Below are 20,115 nucleotides of genomic sequence, written 5' to 3' on the forward strand. Positions count from 1 at the left end.
TTCGATGTTACAAAGGCACTCCATGATTTTCAGTGACAGTTTTGCACTTTATTTAATATCTAGGATATCAGATCTAATATATTTAACAGTTATTCCACGAAATCGAGTCGCACATGAGCTGACAGCTGATGAAGCGTGTAGCGCCGAGCCGGCTATAAGCCACGTACGATAGACCCCGAAGCCGTTTGTTTTCAGGATAATGGCTGGCTGATGAAATTATTGGCTGGCTAGCTGACTCAGCCAAAACCTTAATGGCTGCTGCAGCCACCAAAATGTTTATGGCTACAAATGGCTGATACTGGACGTCACTGTGTGGCATATATCCGGGCGAACGGATCAAACAAATGGGGGGAATAAATAGCAAATTACCACAGGTCCCCTGGTCTCTTACTTCATTGTAAATATAAATCTAGCAAGATTGTAGTTCAATGCTAATAATAAGCTAGTCTGGATTGTTCGAGGAAGGCATCTAGCTATCTGCTCTCACTACCAATGACCAGTGAAGGACTGGCAGCTATCTTACTATGATGAAAGTAGAGTGGTGGAGTACTTTTTTTTTTTTTTATCAATCTCGAAGTATGTGAAACAAACAAAAAAAAAATACCTTTACACTTTCCCTCAGCAGCAGCAAAGAATGCAGCCATCTCGTCGATATCAGAGTCGATTGATGCTCTGGGTGGGTTCCCGGGTTCCCCAGTGTATCGTGGTAACGGTGTGAGGGGCGGGAAGCCAGACAGGTAGTCACAACGGCAAGCTTGTGGTGGCTCTCTGTGCTGTGATATCAGTTCTAAATCTCTACAGTGTATGCCTATACGTCTCTATTGTGTTACTACTAGTGTGTACAGTTGATCATGTTTGTGTCACTTTTCTTGTAGCTCATGATGTGGATAAACCCATTATTTGATGTACACAATTCTTAGTGGCTCAGCCAAATTTTATTAGATAGCGGCTCAAATTGGCTTACAAAATGATTGGCTGGCGGCGGCTCAAATTCTAAATGGCGGTTTTAGCGGCGCCTGGCGGCGGCTTCGGGGTCTAACGTACGATGAGATTGACTGACAGGAATAACTGTTTTATTCTATCCACATTCACTGGATTTTGAGAAACGGATCATTTTTATTTTTTGCAAATTCGATAAATAAAAGCTTTATACAAAACATCCGACAAAATCATTTGCGCTTCGAATGTAAACAAGCCGGCGAAATGACAGGAGCGATTTGTGAAAAGTGCGATTAAAAATAATTCTTGAAAAATCAAGAAAAGATACGTTCTTCCCATCAAATACTTTTATTCCATGTTTTGGTGCTTTTTTTCTTTCTATTTTTTTTTTTTTTTTTGGTTTTACCTTCGAGTGGAGTTTTTATTTCGTCCTCGGTTGGTTCAGCAACACACTCCGCCATTTTGGTTTTTTTTCTTCTTACGGTATATGAGCTGATAGCATAGCAGTCGAGTAGCCAATCAGAGCACGCGATTGCTCATATCCAGTGAATGTGGATAGAATAATTGTCTGATTTATATTCGAGGTGGGGGCGGCACGGTGGTGTAGTGGTTAGCGCTGTCGCCTCACAGCAAGAAGGTCCGGGTTCGAGCCCCGTGGCCGGCGAGGGCCTTTCTGTGCGGAGTTTGCATGTTCTCCCCGTGTCCGCGTGGGTTTCCTCCGGGTGCTCCGGTTTCCCCCACAGTCCAAAGACATGCAGGTTAGGTTAACTGGTGACTCTAAATTGAGCGTAGGTGTGAATGTGAGTGTGAATGGTTGTCTGTGTCTATGTGTCAGCCCTGTGATGACCTGGCGACTTGTCCAGGGTGTACCCCGCCTTTCGCCCGTAGTCAGCTGGGATAGGCTCCAGCTTGCCTGCGACCCTGTAGAACAGGATAAAGCGGCTACAGATAATGAGATGAGATGAGATATTCGAGGTGGACAAAACAGGAACCCAGTGTGTCTGTATGAACACTCACCAGCCTCTAACGTTGCTCATTTATGCAAATATCCAGCCAGCCATTCATGTGACAGCAGTGCAGTGCAGAAAATCGAGCGGATACAGGTCAAGAGCTTGAGTTAAGGTTCACATCAAACTTCTGAATCAGGGAAAAATGTAATCTCAGTGACTTTGACTGTGGCATGGTTATTGGTATCTGACAGGCTGGTTTGAATATTTCAGAACCTGATGATGTCCTGACGAATAAAGGGTTGGTTGTTTGTTTTAATGTAGAATAGTTTCTAGAGTTCACGTTGAATGGTGTGAAAATTTCATCCAGCAAGCAGCAGCTGTAATACAGGTTAAAAGAGCACACGATAAAAGATGTCAGAGAAGAATGGCCAGAGTGATTTAAGCTGCCAGTCTGCCACCAGAGGTGCCACCACTCTTTATAACCATGAAAAGCATCTCAAAACACACAAGACATTGAACCTTGAGGCAAATGGACTACAACAGCAGAAGACCACACCAGGTTTCACTCCTGTCAGATTAGATTAGATGAGATTAGATTAGATTAGATAGAACTTTATTGACCCCATTGGGAGAGTTCCTTCAGGGAAATTAAAATTCCAGCAGCATCGTTACAGGATAAACAGAGAATAGAAAATAGAGAAAACTTCTAGATAAATTAAATTAAGTATTTGCATATACAAATATAAAAATGAATAAGATATGGGGAGAAAAAAAAAGTCCAGCAGGAGAGGTATTGCACATTGTCCAGTATTGCTTTTTGTCAGTCAATAAATGGAATCTTTCTCAACATTGGAAAAACATTGCCTGGCCTTTGTCCAATCTTCAGTTGTCCTGTTCCAGACTCATGACAAAATATTCAATTAGCATGGCGGTGTAGTGGTTAGCGCTGTCGCCTCACATCAAGAAAGTTCTGGATTCGAACCCAGTGGCCGACAGGGGCCTTTCTGTGTGGAGTTTGCATGTTCTCCCCATGTCTGCGGTTTCCCCCACAGTCCAAAGACATGCAGTTAGGTTCTCATTCTCATTATCTCTAGCCGCTTTATCCTTCTACAGGGTCGCAGGCAAGCTGGAGCCTATCCCAGCTGACTACGGGCGAAAGGCGGGGTACACCCTGGACAAGTCGCCAGGTCATCACAGGGCTGACACATAGACACAGACAACCATTCACACTCACATTCACACCTACGGTCAATTTAGAGTCACCAGTTAACCTAACCTGCATGTCTTTGGACTGTGGGGGAAACCGGAGCACCCGGAGGAAACCCACGCGGACACGGGGAGAACATGCAAACTCCGCACAGAAAGGCCCTCGCCGGCCACGGGGCTCAAACCCGGACCTTCTTGCTGTGAGGCGACAGCGCTAACCACTACACCACCGCGCCGCCCCGACTTACTGTTCTGACTAATGCAAAACCTCAGATTAAATTTAGAGACTTATTCATTCAGGAATGTGAACATTTCAATCAGGTATCAACTTGCACAACTACAATCAACTTTTTCTTGGCTCTATTGGGAAGCTCGCATTCGCACACAGGCGTCCAAGAAAGAATGTTCAATTTCAGTTCATTTACATGAGCACAGATTTGCTAATGGAACCACAAAGTAGGACACTTGGATTGAATTTTGAACTTTTGAAAATATGTGATGCTGCTCATTGACCAAGCCCATCCCTCAACAAGATATATAAGTTTGGTATCCTTAATAATGCGCACAAATAAAATGGCAGGCTTCGGAAAAGTGATGGCACCTATTTTTTTTTTAACCTCGAAAAGAAAAGAAAAAAACCTTGCCCGGTGGCACTTATGATGAATATGAAGGAAGATATCGCGAAAAAAATTAGGTACCCTATGAGTACATGTGGCTGCTGCTTATAAATAAAATTGTTTTCTGATACCATTTCCGTACAGTAAATATAGCATGCGTATATATATATATATATATATATATATATATATATATATATATATATATATATATATATACACTCTATGAGGCAGTAGCTACAAAAATGAAGTGCAATCCAAAAATGAACAACTTAAAAATCACAGAAGTAAAATATACCAAGTGTCTGTACTTTATATTATTCTACTCTTACCTCTTACAGTTTTCGAACCCGAAACCTCAGAACCGAGGCTGACATACACACACTGTCGCCATGACCCAAACTCTTATTTCCTGGAAATGGCCCAGTGCTAGAGCTCAGTGGAACGCACTTTCCCTCAGTAATAAGCATAAACATGTCTGAAAGCAATTTCTTTAGTCTAGTCCATTTATTTCGAACGGTGAACCAAACTGTATACACTCACCGGCCATTTTAATCGGAACACGTGTATGCGCATGCGCAGTGCATGATTGTTACACTCTTACATTCTTACAGCACGATGACGGAGTGGCTAGTGTCTCTACTGTATATGAGACAGTAGCCACAACAAAAACGATTTTGACCTTTTTGGTGACCTTGACTGGATGACCCTCAAAATATTTGAGGTTCTATTTGAGACCAATGCCCACCTATCCTGAAAGTTTCAAGAAGACTGGTCCAGCCGTTTTCCCGTAATATCGTTAACAAAAATACAAAGAAACCCGACCGAAAACAATACTTCGCTTCCTGGTGGACTCCGTTCCAGGCGCGGTAACTACCTCCACAGGGAATCCCTGTGAATGCCAATTTTTAGGTCGGAGTTTAACGGACATCAAATGAAACACACAATTTGCTGCCATTTTATGTCTTAATATTACTATTTAAAGTACTTGCAACAAAACATAAAGCTATGTTATTTGGCAATAAGTTATGAAAAAAATAAAAACAATTCGCAGCAGTAGATCGTTACAGGATGAAGGGAAAGTATTTCGGCAGCTTGTCAAAATCCGGCTTCTGTGATTGTCTCGTTTTAACATCATTGCTCCATTCGTGAATCCTGACTCATATACAGTGGTGCTTGAAAGTTTGTGAACCCTTTAGAATTTTCTATATTTCTGCATAAATATAACCTAAAATATCATCAGATTTTCACACAAGTCCTAAAAGTAGATAAAGAGAACCCAGTTAAACAAATGAGATGAAAATATTATACTTGGTCATTTGTTTATTGAGGAAACTGATCCAATCTTACATATCTGTGAGTGGCAAAAGTATGTGAACCTCTAGGATTAGCAGTTAATTTGAAGGTGAAATTAGAGTCAGGTGTTTTCAATCAATGGGATGACAATCAGGTGTGAGTGGGCACCCTGTTTTATTTAAAGAACAGGGATCTATCAAAGTCTGATCTTCACAACACATGTTTGTGGAAGTGTATCATGGCACAAACAAAGAAGATTTCTGAGGACCTCAGAAAAAGCATTGTTGATGCTCATCAGGCTGGAAAAGGTTACAAAACCATCTGTAAAGAGTTTGGACTCCACCAATCCACAGTCAGACAGATTGTGTACAAATGGAGGAAATTCAAGATCATTGTTACCCTCTCCAGGAGTGGTCGACCAACAAAGATCACTCCAAGAGCAAGACATGTAATAGTCGGCGAGGTCACAAAGGACCCCAGGGTAACTTCTAAGCAACTGAAGGCCTCTCTCACATTGGCTAATGTTCATGAGTCCACCATCAGGAGAGCACTGAACAACAATGGTGTGCATGGCAGGATTGTAAGGAGAAAGCCACTGCTCTCCAAAAAGAACATTGCTGCTCGTCTGCAGTTTGCTAAAGATCACGTGGACAAGCCAGAAGGCCATTGGAAAAATGTTTTGTGGACGGATGAGACCAAAATAGAACTTTTTGGTTTAAATGACAAGCATTATATTTGGAGAAAGGAAAACACTGCATTCCAGCATAAGAACCTTATCCCATCTGTCAAACATGGTGGTGGTAGTATCATGGTTTGGGCCTGTTTTGCTGCATCTGGGCCAGGACAGCTTGCCATCATTGATGGAACAATGAATTCTGAATTATACCAGCGAATTCTAAAGGAAAATGTCAGGACATCTGTCCATGAACTGAATCTCAAGAGAAGGTGGGTCATGCAGCAAGATAACGACCCTAAGCACACAAGTCGTTCTACCAAAGAATGGTTTAAGAAGAATAAAGTTAATGTTTTGGAATGGCCAATTCAAAGTCCTGACCTTAATCCAATCGAAATGTTGTGGAAGGACCTGAACCGAGCAGCTCATGTGAGGAAACCCACCAACATCCCAGCAGCTGTTCTGTACGGAGGAATGGGCTAAAATTCCTCCAAGCCGGTGTGCAGGACTGATCAACAGTTACCGCAAACGTTTAGTTGCAGTTATTACTGCACAAGGGGGTCACACCAGATACTGAAAGCAAAGGTTCACATACTTTTGCCACTCACAGATATGTAATATTGGATCATTTTCCTCAATAAATAAATGACCAAGTATAATATTTTTGTCTCATTTGTTTAACTGGGTTCTCTTTATCTACTTTTCGGACTTGTGTGAAAATCTGATGATGTTTTAGTTCATATTTATGCAGAAATATAGAAAATTCTAAAGGGTTCACAAACTTTCAAGCACCACTGTAGTGCTTTCAACAAAAGACGTTGTCACAATGCTGCATTACAGAAATCTGTGATCAGAAAGAGCGATCAGAAAAAGGTCCATTATACCATCTGGAGGAAACCTTGAGTGAAGATGAGACTCAGTAAAGGAAAGCTACCATTATGTGTTTGACATGAGCGAGCAGGATTACAGTGGGAAGACTACGAGGACAGAGTACATGAGTCCATGTGAGATTGAATAGAAGAAATATCAGAGATACAACTGATCCAAAATCATTGAGCAGACAAACATGGAATTATATTTAATCCCCTTTGTGTATCAAAAAAAATTGGTAGTACTAAGACACAATGTAATACTGTTGTTGTTATAGTTGTTATAATAAAAACTCAGCGTGTTAGAGGATCGAACCTTTGAGACGTGCAAGTATTATTGTGTATAATACATGACTATCTGAGTCTTCAGAGGTTTTCGGAGTTGTCTTGAAGGTCTGAGTTCACCCTGTAAGTGAAACTATGCTAGGTATGTTGGGGGAGGCTTGCACTGCAGAAGATTAGAGATTATCAGCTCACTGTGTTTTCTTACTCCCTCTCTCTCTCTCTCTCTCTCTCTTTCCCTTACTCATTTTTATTATACCCCCGCGCTGAAGGAGGGGGGGGTATACCGGTTTACCTCTGTCCATCCGTCCCTCCCCATCTCTGTCCGTCTGAAACACACTTTTTCTCAGCAACCACAAATCATAGCCACCTGGTACTTGGTACCAAACTTCAGCTTGGGGTTCTATACCGTGTATACCGTTTTCAGGTCTGTCGCACATTGACTTCCTGTTTACCGACCGGATGTATTTACGAAATATATAGGGTGGATTTACAAAATTTTCCTAACACTTTTCTCAGCAACTACAAATCACAACTCCTTGATATTTGGTAGCGAGCTTCAGCTTGGGGTTCGATACCATGTATACCGTTTTCAGGACTGTCGCATATCGACTTCCTGTTTACCGACCGGATGTATTTACGAAATGTATAGGGTGGATTTACAAAATTTTCCTAACACTTTTCTCAGCAACTACAAATCACACCTGCTTGATATTTGGTACAGAGCTTCAGCTTGGGGTTCGATACCATGTATACCGTTTTCAGGACTGTCGCATATCGACTTCCTGTTTACCGACCGGATGTATTTACGAAATATGTAGGGTGGATTTACAAAATTCTCACTTTTCTCAGCAACTACAAATCACACTTGCTTGATATTTGGTACAGAGCTTCAGCTTGGGGTTCGATACCATGTATACCGTTTTCAGGACTGTCGCATATCGACTTCCTGTTTACCGACCGGATGTATTTACGAAATATATAGGGTGGATTTACAAAATTTTCCTAACACTTTTCTCAGCAACTACAAATCACAACTCCTTGATATTTGGTAGCGAGCTTCAGCTTGGGGTTCGATACCATGTATACCGTTTTCAGGACTGTCGCATATCGACTTCCTGTTTACCGACCGGATGTATTTACGAAATGTATAGGGTGGATTTACAAAATTTTCCTAACACTTTTCTCAGCAACTACAAATCACACTTGCTTGATATTTGGTACAGAGCTTCAGCTTGGGGTTCGATACCATGTATACCGTTTTCAGGACTGTCGCATATCGACTTCCTGTTTACCGACCGGATGTATTTACGAAATATATAGGGTGGATTTACAAAATTTTCCTAACACTCTTCTCAGCAACTACAAATCACAACTCCTTGATATTTGGTAGCGAGCTTCAGCTTGGGGTTCGATACCATGTATACCGTTTTCAGGACTGTCGCATATCGACTTCCTGTTTACCGACCGGATGTATTTACGAAATGTATAGGGTGGATTTACAAAATTTTCCTAACACTTTTCTCAGCAACTACAAATCACACCTGCTTGATATTTGGTACAGAGCTTCAGCTTGGGGTTCGATACCATGTATACCATTTTCAGGTCTGTTGTACATCTACTTCCTGTTTACCGGCTGAACGTATTTACGAAACTTACAGGGTGGATTTTGACGCTGCTTCAAGAAGCAAAATGCAATTTCAAAATGACAGTTTATCAGGATGCTATTTGAAATCCCTGGGGAGAACATAGCTCTTTACTTACTCATTTCGGGGTTAATTATTTGTTGAAGTCAACATTCAGAATAAGTGTCCTATTCCTTCGATTGCTTGCATTCTGATATAAGTGAGAGCGGGGGTATACATAAGTGAGCAGTAGCTCACAGTTGATCTTGTTTCCCTTTTCTTTACCTCTCATTTTCTTCTTTTATGATTTGTCATCTGTAATTTTAGCACTGAGATCAGAAGGAAGCACAAAAGCAGCATTATTCATCCATGGCTCTAATAAATGTTCAGTGGAGCCTTGAACATTTACCAACGTGAACATTATTCCAAATCATCCTTAAGAGTTTATAAGGCTTTGACGGCCTCAGCGTCAGAGTCATTTTAAAGGCATTTGGCAGCTAAGCACAAACTTAATCAAGCTCTTTTTGTCTCAAGGTTCAGAATAACCACACGGCCCCACCTTTGTCTTTGTTCCCATGGGGACCAGAGCACAGTGAGAGGGCAGAAAAGAGGACAATGGTGGCTGAAACGATTTTGTCAAGCACCAAACTGGAAGCCAAAGCCTCTCAGCATAGCCGAATAATGACCACATGCCCAATTGAGTCTAATGTCAGCACATCCAGAGAGACTGCAGCTCTCCTCCTGGAGTGCACTTGATCAGGATTTTTAATGCACTGAACAAAACATGACACTGAAGTGCATTGAATGTACATTACCATTTATCAGACATTAAAATTGCTGAGGGCAAAGTGAGCGGTACAGTGCAAAAAGCGATATTATTATAATACGAATGTAGGCTGTGAGACAAACAGCTCTCTGTGTGAAAGCTCTCAGCCTTATTTAGATGCATTTACACAGCAAGTTTTGAGAAACATTTCATTATTTCTTATTTTCAAGATGCGTTTTTGACAGCCGTTTGCCTTTGGCGGAGATTTAGATCAGACAGGATAATGTACAGCACTGAAAAAGGGTTATCCAAATGACTTTCGTTTCCAAAAACATCCTCAGCAGGCAACAGTTACTTTGATACAAATGATCCACAATTGGACAGTGTCACAAAGGTGCCTGTGAGTTATGCACATGTGTTTTCTGAAACATATTCTGTCCTGATAATTGATGCAAAATATTTTGTACTTTATCAAGACTTAGGCAAGCTGGTAAATATATAAGATAATTACGCGGCCCTAATGTTTAATGACAAGTGTGTGTGGCCATATGGAGGAATGATCCAGTAATGATAAAAACTAATGGGCTTTCTCTCATAACAGCATGACTATTTATATTCCTGGATGGTGAATAAATAAAAAGGCAATTAAACCCTCTTATGGAGCAGGAGAATATTTCATTTTAACCAAACATCTCCCCACCATTTCTTTTCTCTCTCTCTCTCTCTCTCTCTCTCTCTCTCTCAGCCTTCATGTGTAAACTCAGATTATAACGGTGGATATGTTGACTCGGCTCAGATTAATGGACAAACCTCATCAGAGGAGCATGAACGCATCATTCGTGCCATGGCTCAGGTAACACACACATACATACAGTGCTGAGCGTAAATGAGTGCACCCCCTTTGAAAAGTAACATTTTAAACAATATCTCAATGAACACAAACAATTTCCAAAATGTTAACAAGACAAAGTTTAATAGAACATCTGTTTAACTTGTAACGGGAAAGTAAGGTTAAGAAAAATAACTTGGATTACACATATTTTTCAGTTTTACTCAGATTAGTGTGGTGCAAAAATGAGTACATTCCACAACAAAAACTCCTACATCTAGCACTTTGTATGGCCTCCATGATTTTTAATGGCAGCACCAAGTCTTCTAGGCATGGAATGAATAAGTTGGCGACATTTTGCAACATCAATCTTTTTCCATTCTTCAACAATGACCTCTTTTAGTGACTGGATGCTGGATGGAGAGTGATGCTCAACGGGTCTCTTCAGAATTCCCCAAAGAAAATCATTTCTTTCCACCACAAAGGTGAAGGCTACAAGAAGATCAGCAAAGCTTTACTTATCAGTCAGAATACTGTAGCAAAAGTGGGACAAAAATTTAAGAAAGATGGAACTGCAACCATCTCACAGAGACGTCCAGGTCGTCCACGGAAGTTAACACCTCGACAGGAGCGTCTTCTGATGAGAAGGGTTGAAGAAAATCGGCATGTGAGTTCACTGCAGTTATCTAAAGAAGTAGAAAGCCAAACTGAGGTGACTATTTCCTGTGACACAATACGGCGTACACTGCAAAGGAATGGCATGCATGGATGCTGTCCACGAAAGAAGCCTCTCCTAAAGCCCAGGCACAAAAAAGCCCGCCGAGAGTTTGCCAGGGCCCATGCTGACAAAGATGAAGACTACTGGGACTCTATACTCTGGAGTGATGAGACCAAGATAAATGTTTTTGGAACTGATGGCTTCAAAACTGTATGGCGTCGCAAAGGTGAGGAATACAAATAAAAATGCATGGTGCCTACAGTGAAACATGGTGGTGGCAGTGTCCTTATGTGGGGCTGCATGAGTGCTGCTGGTGTCGGGGAGCTGCATTTCATTGATGGCATCATGAATTCACAGATGTATTGCTCTATACTGAAAGAGAAGATGCTACCATCACTCCGTGCCCTTAGTCATCGTGCACTTTTCCAACATGACTAAACACACATCTAAGGCCACTGTTGGATTTCTGAAGAAGAACAGGGTGAAAGTGATTCAGTGGCCGAGTATGTCTCCTGATCTGAACCCAATCGAACACCTATGGGGAATTCTGAAGAGACAAGTTGCAGTTCCATCTTTCTTAAATTTTTGTCCCACTTTTGCTACAGTATTCTGACTGATAAGTAAAGCTTTGCTGATCTTCTTGTAGCCTTCACCTTTGTGGTGGAAAGAAATGATTTTCTTTGGGGAATTCTGAAGAGACCCGTTGAGCATCACTCTCCATCCAGCATCCAGTCACTAAAAGAGGTCATTGTTGAAGAATGGAAAAAGATTGATGTTGCAAAATGTCGCCAACTTATTCATTCCATGCCTAGAAGACTTGGTGCTGTCATTAAAAATCATGGAGGCCATACAAAGTACTAGATGTAGGAGTTTTTGTTGTGGGGTGTACTCATTTTTGCACCACCCTAATTTGAGTAAAACTGAAAAATGTGTAATCTAAGTTATATTATTAACCTTACTGTCCCGTTATAAGTTAAACAGATGTTCTATTAAACTTTGTCTTGTCAACATTTTGGAAATTGTTTGTGTTCATTGAGATATTGTTTAAAATGTTACTTTTCAAAGGGGGTGCACTCATTTACGCTCAGCACTGTACACACACACACACACACACACACACACACACACACACACCTGCTGAATAAAGGATAATTTACAGCTATTTATAATGCCCCCCCCCAAATTTAAACGTGACATCATTCAACCTAGTTTGTAAAGTATAAAAGCTTTAAAGTATAAGAGCTGATGAGATAAAGGTGTGGCGACCTGACACTCTTCACCTGATGAAATTTTCTTCTATACAGTGTCTAGTTCTGAAAACTACAGACTTCCCCAACCTCTATATATTCTAGATATATTCTCATCCAGAAGATAGCACTTTTAACTGTTCAAATTGTGTTTATCCAGTCTAACTGTGGTGCAGGAGCATGAGGGACATTTTGATGACGAACTGAATTGATCAGTTACAGTGTCTTGCAAAAGTATTTGTCCCCCTTTGTGCTTGTCCTGTTTTGTCGCATTACAAGCTGGAATTAAAATGGATTTTTGGAGGGTTAGCACCATTTGATTTACACAACACGCCTACCACTTTAAATTCAGGAGCAAGATCAATGTAATTCTCCTATTTTATATTAAACTTTGATCAAATATCTGTCACATTCTGCATTCTCTGCAATTTTTTTACCTTGCGCAATACCAGAAAAATTCAGTTGAAATCAAGCCATTTGAGGCGAATTGGTCCACCTCTGAAAAAACTTGGCATTTGGATTTCCCGGCAAACATTGATTTTCGTGGCGTCGCGTGCGGGACGCCTCCCTCTGAATCCTACGCCAGCGCTGGTTTGTTTATGAGAAAACGACCTGGTGGTTTTCTGCAAATTTCTTCAACATCATCACGTAATTATTAAAATGGTTAACAGATGTATCGTAGGAGGGTGTAGCAACACCAATCTTGATGGGATTAGTACTCATCGTTTCCCAAAAGACCGGACAGTGAGGGAGAAATGGGAGCGCTTGGTCTACACAGGCTGTGCACTGAAACCGTGCAAAGCTCGCGCAGCCTGCTGGCGCTTCCGCAGGTGACGTCATGAATCTGGCTCCAGACTCCCTTGGGATTTTTCCAGACGCGTTTTGTTGTTTTATTTTTTTCTGCTGTAGACAGATGGCCTTGTGCAAAATTACCCTTCTGGATGAGTGTGTAAAGGGACATACTTTCATATGAAAAAACCCCGAATTTGGTCCAGGATATGCACTTTAAAGGTATATACCTATGCACACTCCAGAGTTCTGTTCTTTTTCATCTTAATTATTGTTTGTGTCACAATAAAACAACAATTTGCACCTTTAAAGTGGTAGGCATGTTGTGTAAATCAAATGGTGCGAACGTCCCCAAAAATCCATTTTAATTGCAGCTTGTAATGCGACAAAACAGGGCAAACATCAAGGGGGTGAATACTTCTGCAAGACACTGTATCTACCAGGAAATCACACTTAGTCACCAAGGTTTTAGACATCTTTAGGCAGACCGACTAATTCTTTAAACATGACTTTTGACCAGTTCTGGTCAGAAATGATTTTAGCAGTTTCTGGTTGTTTTTAAAGGGTTTTCCCAGACCGCTGTGCATTTGTGTTTGTCTGGTGCTTTTATCTGACATACAATTGGGATGGAATACAATCACGCAGTTGACGGTTAAGGGCCTTGTTGTTGCCTTCGTGGTGTTTGGATATGAACTCCTAATCAGCAGCTCAAAACCTTAACTCCATCTTATGTCTTATTATTATTTAAAAATATGTGTACTACTGTATGTGTGTGTGCTTATACAGTTAGGTCCATATATATTTGGACACTGACACAAATTTTGTTTTTTACCTGTTTACTGAAACATATTCAAGTTATAGTTATATAATGGACATGGACATAAAGTCCAGACTTTCAGCTTTCATTTGAGGGTATCCACATTAAAATTGGATGAAGGGTTTAGGAGTTTCAGCTCCTTAACATGTGCCACCCTGTTTTTAAAGGGACCAAAAGTAATTGGACAGTTTACTCAAAGGCTATTTCATGGGCAGGTGTGGGCAATTCCTTCGTTATGTCATTCTCAATTAAGCAGATAAAAGGCCTGGAGTTGATTTGAGGTGTGGTGCTTGCATTTAGAAGATTTTACTGTGAAGAAAACATGCGGTCAAAGGAGCTCTTCATGCAGGTGAAACAAGCCATCCTTAAGCTGCGAAAACAGAAAAAACCCATCCGAGAAATTGCTACAATATTAGGAGTGGCAAAATCTACAATTTGGTACATCCTGAGAAAGAAAGAAAGAAAGAAAGAAAGAAAGAAAGAAAGCACTGGTGAACTCATCAATGCAAAAAGACCTGGACGCCCACAGAAGACAACAGTGGTGGATGATCACAGAATAATTTCCATGGTGAAGAGAAACCCCTTCACAAGAGCCAACCAAGTGAACAACACTCTCCAGGAGGTAGGCGTATCAATATCCAAATCTACCATAAAGAGAAGACTGCAAGAAAGTAAATACAGAGGGTTCACTGCACCGTGCAAGCCACTCATAAGCCTCAAGAATAAAAAGGCTAGATTGGACTTTGCTAAAAAAAAAAAATCTAAAAAAGCCAGCACAGTTCTGGAAGAACATTCTTTGGACAGATGAAACCAAGATCAACCTCTACCAGAATGATGGCAAGAAAAAAGTATGGCAAAGGCGTGGTACAGCTCATGATCCAAAGCATACCACATCATCTGTAAAACACGGCGGAGGCAGTGTGATGGCTTGGGCATGCATGGCTGCCAGTGGCACTGGGTCACTAATGTTTATTGATGATGTGACACAGGACAGAAGCAGCCGGATGAATTCTGAGGTATTCAGAGACGTACTGTGTGCTCAAATGCAGCCAAACTGATTGGTCGGCGTTTCATAATACAGATGGACAATGACCCAAAACATAAAGCCAAAGCAACCCAGGAGTTTATTAAAGCAAAGAAGTGGAATATTCTTGAATGGCCAAGTCAGTCACCTGATCTCAACCCAATTGAGCATGCATTTCACTTGTTAAAGACTAAACTTCAGACAGAAAGGCCCACAAACAGACAACAACTGAAAACCGCTGCAGTAAAGGCCTGGCAGAGCATTAAAAAGGAGGAAACACAGCGTCTGGTGATGTCCATGAGTTCAAGACTTCAGGCAGTCATTGCCAACAAAGGGTTTTCAACCAAGTATTAGAAATGAACATTTTATTTACAATTATTTAATTTGTCCAATTACTTTTGAGCCCCTGAAATGAAGGGATTGTGTTTAAAAAATGCTTTAGTTCCTCACATTTTTATGCAATCATTTTGTTCAACCCACTGAATTAAAGCTGAAAGTCTGAACTTCAACTGCATCTGAATTGTTTTGTTCAAAATTCATTGTGGTAATGTACAGAACCAAAATTAGAAAAATGTTGCCTCTGTCCAAATATTTATGGACCTAACTGCATATATGTGTGTATTTCTAAACAGGGTCGGTACGTGACTCATATTGACTTGGTGAAGCCGGTATCAGGAGGCCTGGGCTTTAGTGTGGTAGGACTGCGAAATGAGAACCGAGGAGAATTTGGCATTTTCATCCAGGAAATCCAGGCGGGGAGCATTGCATACTGGTAATGGCTGTCTCACACACAAATAAGGCCATATATTACCTGCTTGCCTTAACAGAATACTTTAATAGTCCCCTGCCACTCTGAGACGAGATCTTTAAAATGCTGCACCCTGAACTGCTGACTTCTGAAATATTTCCCCTCAACATTCCTCTTTCTTGTGAAAAGGCGTCATAAGCTCCGACCTTAGAGTTTTCAGTGGAGAAGCCAGTTTTGTCCCTTAATATCTTTCTCCTTTGTTTCATACTGAAGGTAGGCGAAATGGTTATGAAAATAAATCATGGCGGTGTATCTAGTCTGGGACACGCATGTTTTTCTGCCCATTCTGTCTGACCAGAGTGCTGGTGAACAGAAGGAGGTCGGCAATAAATTCCTGCTCTGAAGAACCCGAGCAATAAATTGCTGGAATAAAATCCAGCAATAAATTGCTTGACTGTTCCGAGTTCAGTTTTATCCCAGGTTATTTCTCTCACTCATGCAAAACGTGATGACCCACTGATAGCGCAAGATCAGATCTTGGCAGTAAGATGAAGTATTATTGTGCATTTGTGTCAGGACCAGGAAGGCTGAGCGTGTACGCTCGCACTACATATTATTTGTCTGCTTTGTTTATCAGCGATGGGAAGCTGAAGGAAGGAGATCAGATCCTGGCGATAAATGGGCAGCCACTCGACCAGAACATCAGCCATCAACAGGCGATTGCGCTGCTGCAGAGAGCATCTGAGCATGTACAGATTACAGTTGCCAGAGGGGCCATCCCTCAGCTTTCCAGCCCTGTGGTGTCCAGAACCCCCAGTGCTGCGAGTACACTGTCTGCACATTCAAGTGGGGTGAGATAGCATGCACACACACACACACCATTAATTTATTCATTTACACATCCATCTAGCCATTCATACAGCTAATTAGTCATGCATCAATCAATCAGTATGTTTTTCCATTAAACCCTTCTACTCATCAATCTGTTCACTATTCTGTCTGTTTATTTCTCCACCTAGTATTTCAATCAGTCCATCCATCATTTTATTTATCCATTTAAACCACCCCTTTTTAAAATGTATGCATCCAATCAACATTGTGTTAATCTATCCATCCAATTATCTATCATGTACAGAAATAAATCCTACAACAAGAATAAATGAGATGGATGATAGATGGGTAATTAAGTGAATGAATGTATAAATAAATAAATTAATATCAAGTTTGTTATATAAATAGTCTTTCCTGTACATGCATACCTACAGTATGATAAAGTTTTAATGTATAAATTACCCATAATAAGACATCAACAACAATAGCAAATAATAAAACAATTTGATAAATATACTGAAATAAAAGTGATGTGAATGTGGTCTCTCTTGAATGAACAGGGTTCTGGCATTTCCACTGCATGTTTTTGGGCTGTTGTAAACCACGGATACACACACTTAATCCACTTCGCCATCTATTTACAACTCTAAACAGGAAAAATCAACAACAGTCAAATTGTCTGGGTTGAAGGTTTTTTTTAGGTTATTTCTAAAACGTGTTATAGTATGTTATTATATCTACATAACACCATGCAGAGCTTTTTTGATGAAACTGCCGAATGACAAATTTTGTAATAAATCCAGTACAGGTTCTGTTGGGGATTATATGCATATGTTTTGGTAATGCCCTTCCCTTGTGAAGTTTTGGAAATATGTGGTTAGAACACTTTCAAAATTTTTAATGATTGCTATCCTTTTATGCCCAGGTTTACTTTTACAAGGAGATGACTCTGGTTTGATGCTTAGCTTACAACAGAAAAGGATATCAATTGCGGCTTTGACCGCCTCAAAAAAGGCAATTTTGAAAGGTCGGTTTGAACCCGATATTCATCCGTCATCTGTCTGGCATTCCTACTTTTTGGATGTTTTAATTTTGGAGCGTGCTACAGACAGATTTCATGAAGCCACACCACAAACAATCAATAACTAGTCAGCTGCTATAGCTTTCCTCAAAGACTTAATTATTTTTGGACACAAGCCATGTACCGAAGCCGTGTGTATGATATACAGTGGTACTTGAAAGTTTGTGAACCCTTTAGAATTTTCTATATTTCTGCATAAATATGACCTAAAACATCAACAGATTTTCACACAAGTCCTAAAAGTAGATAAAGAGAACCCAGTTAAACAAACGAGACAAAAATATTATACTTGGTCATTTATTTATTGAGGAAAATGATCCAATATTATATACCTTAGAGTGGCAAAAGTATGTGAACCTTTGCTTTCAGTATCTGGTGTGACCCCCTTGTGCAGCAATAACTGCAACTAAACGTTTCCAGTAACTGTTGATCAGTCCTGCACACCGGCTTGGAGGAATTTTAGCCCGTTCCTCTGTACAGAACAGCTTCAACTCTGGGATGTTGGTGGGTTTCCTCACATGAACTGCTCGCTTCAGGTCCTTCCACAACATTTCCATTGGATTAAGGTCAGGACTTTGACTTGGCCATTCCAAAACATTAACTTTTTATTCTTCTTTAACCATTCTTTGGTAGAACGACTTGTGTGCTTAGGGTCGTTGTCTTGCTGCATGACCCACCTTCTCTTGAGATTCAGTTCATGGACAGATGTCCTGACATTTTCCTTTAGAATTCGCTGGTATAATTCAGAATTCATTGTTCCATCAATGATGGCAAGCCGTCCTGGCCCAGAGGCAGCAAAACAGGCCCAAACCATGATACTACCACCACCATGTTTCACAGATGGGATAAGGTTCTTATGCTGGAATGCAGTGTTTTCCTTTCTCCAAACATAACGCTTCTCATTTAAACCAAAAAGTTGTATTTTGGTCTCATCCATCCACAAAACATTTTTCCAATAGCCTTCTGGCTTGTTCACATGATCTTTAGGAAACTGCAGACGAGCATCAGTGTTCTTTTTGGAGAGCAGTGGCTTTCTCCTTGCAATCCTGCCATGCATACCATTGTTGTTCAGTGTTCTCCTGATAGTGGACTCATGAACATTAACATTAGCCAATGTGAGAGGGGCCTTCAGTTGCTTAGAAGTTACCCTGGGGTCCTTTGTGACCTCGTCGACTATTACATGCCTTGCTCTTGGAGTGATCTTTGTTGGTCGACCACTCCTGGGTAACAATGGTCTTGAAGTTCCTCCATTTGTACACAATCTGTCTGACTGTGGATTGATGGAGTCCAAACTCTTTAGAGATGGTTTTGTAACCTTTTCCAACCTGATGAGCATCAACAATGCTTTTTCTGAGGTCCTCAGAAATCTCCTTTGTTCGTGCCATGATACACTTCCACAAACATGTGTTGTGAAGATCAGACTTTGATAGATCCCTGTTCTTTAAAGGTCCCATGGCATGGTGGTTTGTTGATGCTTTAAACGGGCTCGTGGAGGTTTCCAGATGTTATATCCGCAGCCTTTCTCGAAATGAACCCTCGGCACGTAGATATAGCCTCCTGGGAGAAAGCCCCATTTCAGCGCTTTTCCCAGTGCGTCGTTTTGCTAATGAGAAGCAGGAGGCGGGGAAGGGTAGAGGGTGGGGGCGGGTCTTATCATTAATATTCGTGACATGTAAACGTGTTACCTCTGATTGGCTAACAGCACTGTGACGCTACCTCCAGTGGGTCAGAACAAGCGGATGTGGGTGTCTTACTATGGCGAGAGAGAAGGAACAAACCGCGAAGGGAAAAATACCGCGCGCTGACATCATTAAGGTGCGATGCGAGGAAATAAAATAAATTCAACAAATGTTTGGGTTTTTACTGAACAAACAGACAAATAAAATGAACGAGTGACTTAAAAAAAAGAATGTGGGTGTCTTTGTAAAAACTATTTTGATTGGCTATTATAACAGAGCATGCTGCATGCTTTTTGGTTTTGTAGCGCAGAGTACCTGGCTAACTGCAGGAAGCGGTTAGCTGCACAGCTAATGTAGCCATTGCAAGGCTAACGTGGCACCGATTTTAAAACACGGCAAAACATAAGCTCATAAGTTACAGTCAATTTCCAGACTAAACTCAGTTTAACAGAGCATGCTGCATGCTTTTTGGTTTTGTAGCGCAGAGTACCTGGCTAACTGCAGGAAGCGGTTAGCTGCACAGCTACATTGCTAGGCTAACGTGGCACCGATTTTAAAACACGGCAAAACGACCAGTTATACACTTACTTGTTCGGTGTTTGTTGCTGATGTGGCAGGGATGCTTGGTACGGACCCAGGCTTCAGTGACAGTTGATGTGCAAAACCTGCCCTGTACTGTCCCAAGTTGTGGAAACATTCATCAGTAAAATGCTTCCGACAAACATACACCGTTTTAGGTAGACTCGACGGCGTATTATTGAAGTAAATAAAATTAAGCCACTGCGTCTTCAGGGGCTCTCCCGTCGGCAGTAAAAACAGACTCTTTTCTGTGTTGTCACATCCATGTACAGCGCAATTTCCATGTTTCGCTCGCTTAGGTGATGCCATGTTGTTGTTGTGTCCTCTATGGTCTCCTCACTACAACTGGGCGGGCAATCCATACGGTGAGTGGGGATCCAGAGGGGGGGCGTGGGGATCATCTCCCTTGCTGACATCGGCAAGGGAAGAGTTTATCAACGCGCCGTTTTGAAGCGCCATTCTCAAATATTGGGCATAGTTTGGTTTACACATTATGAAATTTCTAGCCACTGGGGTGACTTAAGAAGGTCAGAGGAACTCATTTTAACGT

The 20,115-nt window shown here is 41.1% G+C and overlaps 1 protein-coding gene across 7 annotated transcripts in view; it reads left to right on the forward strand.

Moving 5' to 3' along the window:
* LOC132883413 (multiple PDZ domain protein) overlaps positions 1-20,115 on the forward strand; it is a 135,816-nt gene that overhangs the window by 38,494 nt on the left and 77,207 nt on the right. For all 7 annotated transcript variants that reach the window (XM_060917031.1, XM_060917032.1, XM_060917035.1 and 4 more), the window contains exons 4-6: positions 9,969-10,076; positions 15,280-15,419; positions 16,033-16,246. In XM_060917031.1, the coding sequence (XP_060773014.1) occupies positions 9,969-10,076; positions 15,280-15,419; positions 16,033-16,246 (462 nt within the window). The remainder of the gene's footprint in view (positions 1-9,968; positions 10,077-15,279; positions 15,420-16,032; positions 16,247-20,115) is intronic.

The sequence above is a fragment of the Neoarius graeffei genome, chromosome 3, assembly GCF_027579695.1.
Source record: "Neoarius graeffei isolate fNeoGra1 chromosome 3, fNeoGra1.pri, whole genome shotgun sequence".
Classification (NCBI taxonomy): Eukaryota; Metazoa; Chordata; class Actinopteri; order Siluriformes; family Ariidae; genus Neoarius; species Neoarius graeffei.